Here is a 4,338-nt window from a genome sequence, read left to right on the forward strand (position 1 = left end):
TATAAAATGACACGTTAGCAATCAAAAACAAACTTTTAATTAAAAGACACTATTCTTCTCTTGCCAGAAACGAAGTGTTACCTTTGAATCTATAACGCAATGTTAAACAAAGATTATTATAAGACATAATTGCTTAGAATTGATATTTATATAATACATATAAAGGGACGTTGAAAAAATATAGATTTTAATAAATATGAAGCTTTTGATCCACCTTGCGTTTTATAAAGTCTACTGAAAAGGAAACAGTTAAGCGAAGTGTTAAAAGTTATATAAAGTGTACCTCTCATGGACCATGCTTTTGCACAAGTATTTAAAAGCAAATTCTAAAATGCTCTCAAAATCCATATCATAATTTTCAGTTGTTACACACAAGTGAAAAAAAATTAAGGTAATTGTTACCCATGAAGAAAACAACGCAAAAGGACATTTTTCTATTACTACCAGTTTACTTCCATTAAATAACAAAATATACTTTAGGCTAAGTGATTTTTGCGTGTGGGGGAGGGGGTATGCGATATTAGAAGTTGACCCCTAACACATAATCAATATAACCACAAAATCGTAATCGAGTACCTATACAAAATTAATACTAAAACGCTTCTCAAAGGCACTACAGGACCAAGAAACTTAGCCTATTGTTGGCACTCAAATAAAAATAAAGTACGCCAGTCATCAATTACCATTATACTAATGTACTAAATCTACTATAATAAGCACCTGTACCCTATTTGTATTTTGAGCCACATTTCATCGATAGACAGACTATTTTCCTGGAACTTTATTAATAAATATGTTGAATAACGCATGAAACGTAATATTTCTGGGTCTTGGTATATATTTATTATAGTTTATTATTTATTTTCCAACATTCTATTACTAAAAGATTATCATTTCAATACCCTACGAAAATTGTATATTAATATTATTCAATTGATTCGATTTATAGTAGGTGGGTAATATTTCTGTAGGTAATTGAAAAGAATACATTTTGTGCGAAAAGATCCTCTTCAACTCCTCGGCCTTCAAAAGCAATACAAATTTATGCTATGCCTATAAATATATACTTAGTAAGCCTATGGTGTTAGTATCAATTTATCAATAAATTACCCAATATCGTATAAAAACGGAATCAAAATTTCATTCCCCGAGTTTTAAAATCCAAATTGCTCGTTTATGGAGAGGCTTCATTATCCAATTCCCCTAAATCCAAATGCCAAATATCTACCCAATTCGATTTCGAATGTTCTGTACAGCATTCAGAAATTTGATCAAAGTACGCTTGCTTGGCCGACTTGCCAAAGGAATACGGGTGTCCTTATTGGAAAAGTATTCACTTCGCCACCGGAGGTTCCTTTAGCCGGCATTGAGTCCTTCGTGTTCCAAAATAGAAGACAATGTGCATCCAGAGGTAATGCTAGGGAAGTCAAGAAGAATACCTTTTATCAAATTCTTCAAGCCAGCCAAGATCAGCCATGCGTTTCACAGAGATCCACAATCAAACGTAAAAGCATCGACGCCAAATTTAAATCCGTTTTGAAAGACGACATCATTTACAATGATATATACGACATAGTGAGGTCTCACACTCAATACAAAGGACTACCTCAACTTAAAAAGCAACCAGAGCAACAAAAGCCATTTTCTGTGAGTCCTCCTGTGGTGGAAGTCTATAAAGTTCGTCCTGTGGCAACTGAAACCAAAGGAGGTAAAGGCAGATCTTGCAAATCAACCTCTTTGACAAATAAACTGCGCGAAAAAACTAATGAGCTTTCGGAGTCAAAAAGAACAACCCACCAGTCTAAGCCGAAGTTAACAGAAGCAAAGAGTTCGAAGAAAAAGCCATACAAACTTCAAGAAAAAACGAATGAGCTTTCGGACTCAAAAAGGACAACGCATCCGTCTAAACCGAAGTTAAGAGAAGCAAAGAGTTCGAAGAAAAATGCTTACAAACTTCAAGAAAAAACGAATGAGCTTTCGGACTCAAAAAAGACAACTCATCCGTCTAAATCGAAGTTAACAGAAAAAAAGGGTTCGAAGAAAAAGCCATACAAACTTCGAGAAGAAACGAATGAGCTTTCGGACTCAAAAAGGACAACGCATCCGATTAAGCCGAAGTTAACGGAATCAAAGAGTTCGAAGAAAAAGGCAAACCAACTTCAAGACAAAATGAATAAGCTTTTGGATTCCAAAAGGACAATGTTTTCTTCTAAGCCGAAATTAACAGAATTAAGCAGTTCAAAGACGCAGTTATTCACATTTCAAACAAGGGAAAATAAGCACAAAGGCAACTCGAAATCCGAAAAAGACAAAACAATCCAACAGTTATGGCCATTACCGGATAGAATTAGAGATAGAGAGGATAGAGGACAGAGAAGTATAAAAAGAGAACCATTCAATGCAAGTTCCGAGATTAAGTCAAATTTTCCTTCCACCCAGCTTCCAGATCAAGATGGTCAAATGGTCGAAAAGGGTTCCACTGAGGAGCTGGAAAACTTGGAGGAGAAGCCTGAGCAGAGAGCTGAACGGACAAGTGATATAAAAAGAAATTCCAAAGAAGAATCTGGCAAGAAAAAAAGAAATTCCAAAGAGGCTTCTAAGCTAATACCATTTAAAGCCGATAAAAATATTACAATATATATTGTTCGAAGAAGAAATTCAAAAGGGAAAACAGATATTTCGCTTCGTAGTAAGCGTTCTGGAACGGAGATCTATAGGATCAAGGAAATGAAATTAAATCAGTCTAAGAATCGGGAAGAAATCCTCACATCAGTACCGAAAATTACAGATTCCTATTTTCTAGGAAGATCAAAAAAGCGTTTTTATCAGAACCGGACATTCGCTTTAGGTCATTCTAATAAGAATATCTATGCGCTTAGAGTGAACCACCAAATTGAAAACACAGCTGATTCTACAACTGCCAATAATTTGCATAAAATTATTAGTAAAATGTCAATAACATCCAATGAGCTGGGAATCAACAGCAGTACAGCGCAAGCAAAAGAAAATATAGTTTCCAAGTCAAGTGATTATCATCCCTTTAATAGTATCCTAAATGTAGGAAATGGGCCCAAAACTACTAGAAAACCCACAGGTCAGGCTGAAATAATAGCAAAGAAGCTAGATGATGGCACTTCACAATTTTCCGCGCATAAAACGAAACCGAAAGATAATTTTGAAGAGAACACTGCTTATACAACTCTATCTACTGATTACTTAAAGACTAAAACAAAAACGCCATCTAATGTGTCTCGAATAAAACAAAGATCAAAGTTTTTTCGGCACGAATCCGTACCTGAAACGCCAATGAATTCTATTGATGCCGAAGGTGAATCGTCAGCAGTTTTTCCTTACGAAGAGCATTCAAATGACATTGAGGATGAAATCTCCTTCAGGAGCGGCAGTATCTACTCGGCGAATCGAAGGTCTTTGGATCGCAAAAACTTTATAGAAAAGTTAAACCTCAAAAGCCGAAAAAACAGCATTGATTCGACATCGAAATTGTACCAGGACAGGTTGTTAAAACTAAAGCAATTTCTTAATCGACATAGCGTGCTCGATAATGCAGACGAGTCCTCAATCGACTTCGAAGGAATCTATGACTGCGATTTACTGCTGTACCCGTATGCAGAAATCTATGAAAACAAGACGATCATCACAGAAGTCAAGCGTCCAAATGTATCTAAGGGAATTAAGGAAAATTCGAGGCCCACTCCAAGACCTCCAGATGATCAGATAAAAAGTGAAAAGCCCGTTTCGAGAAACACCGCCTGCATTATATGTCGAACTATAAGAGGAAATCAGGGTGAAAAGGAAGCACCTTTCATGGAGAAGATGAGAAAAGAACAGAGGCGTCGGGAATTATTGGCATACCGAGCGAGAATGGAAGAGCCCTGTATTAAATCTTGTAACTTTCTGCCCGAGGATCTAAACAATAAAACTGGACGTATTAACATGCACGATCTCGGCAAAAAAGAACTATACTCTCTGGAAAGTAGCATAACTCTTTTCGGCAATGCTAAGACAAGTAATTTAACTAATTTTCCTAGGGAAACTAAGTCTATTACTCTTCTGAGAAGGAGTAAATCTATTAGTTTTCACAGGGAGAGTAGTTCTAATATTTGCTTTTAAAAAACAATGATTCATTTAAGGCATATCTCTATAATTCATGCGAATTTGGCAAGAAAGTACAATCATTTTTGACAGATTCGCATACTTATAAAGCCAGTAAAAATAAATGTTTCTGTTGTCAAAGTCAACTTGCGTGGTATTACTATAGTAACATTTAACAATAGATCTCCCACCCGAAAACTAATCACGAACAATCTTATTTTATTT

At 35.7% G+C, this 4,338-nt stretch overlaps 1 protein-coding gene across 1 annotated transcript; it reads left to right on the forward strand.

Annotated features, from left to right (window-relative positions):
• Positions 1 to 1,153: 1,153 nt before the first annotated feature.
• Positions 1,154 to 4,165, forward strand: LOC6544735. The gene is made up of 3 exons (XM_001973421.3): positions 1,154 to 2,117; positions 2,235 to 4,027; positions 4,152 to 4,165. Exons 1-3 carry the CDS (start codon positions 1,177 to 1,179, stop codon positions 4,163 to 4,165), a joined length of 2,748 nt encoding a protein of 915 aa, XP_001973457.2. The 5' UTR covers positions 1,154 to 1,176.
• Positions 4,166 to 4,338: the final 173 nt, after the last annotated feature.

Source organism: Drosophila erecta, unplaced genomic scaffold (assembly GCF_003286155.1).
Source record: "Drosophila erecta strain 14021-0224.00,06,07 unplaced genomic scaffold, DereRS2 tig00000021-arrow-pilon, whole genome shotgun sequence".
Classification (NCBI taxonomy): Eukaryota; Metazoa; Arthropoda; class Insecta; order Diptera; family Drosophilidae; genus Drosophila; species Drosophila erecta.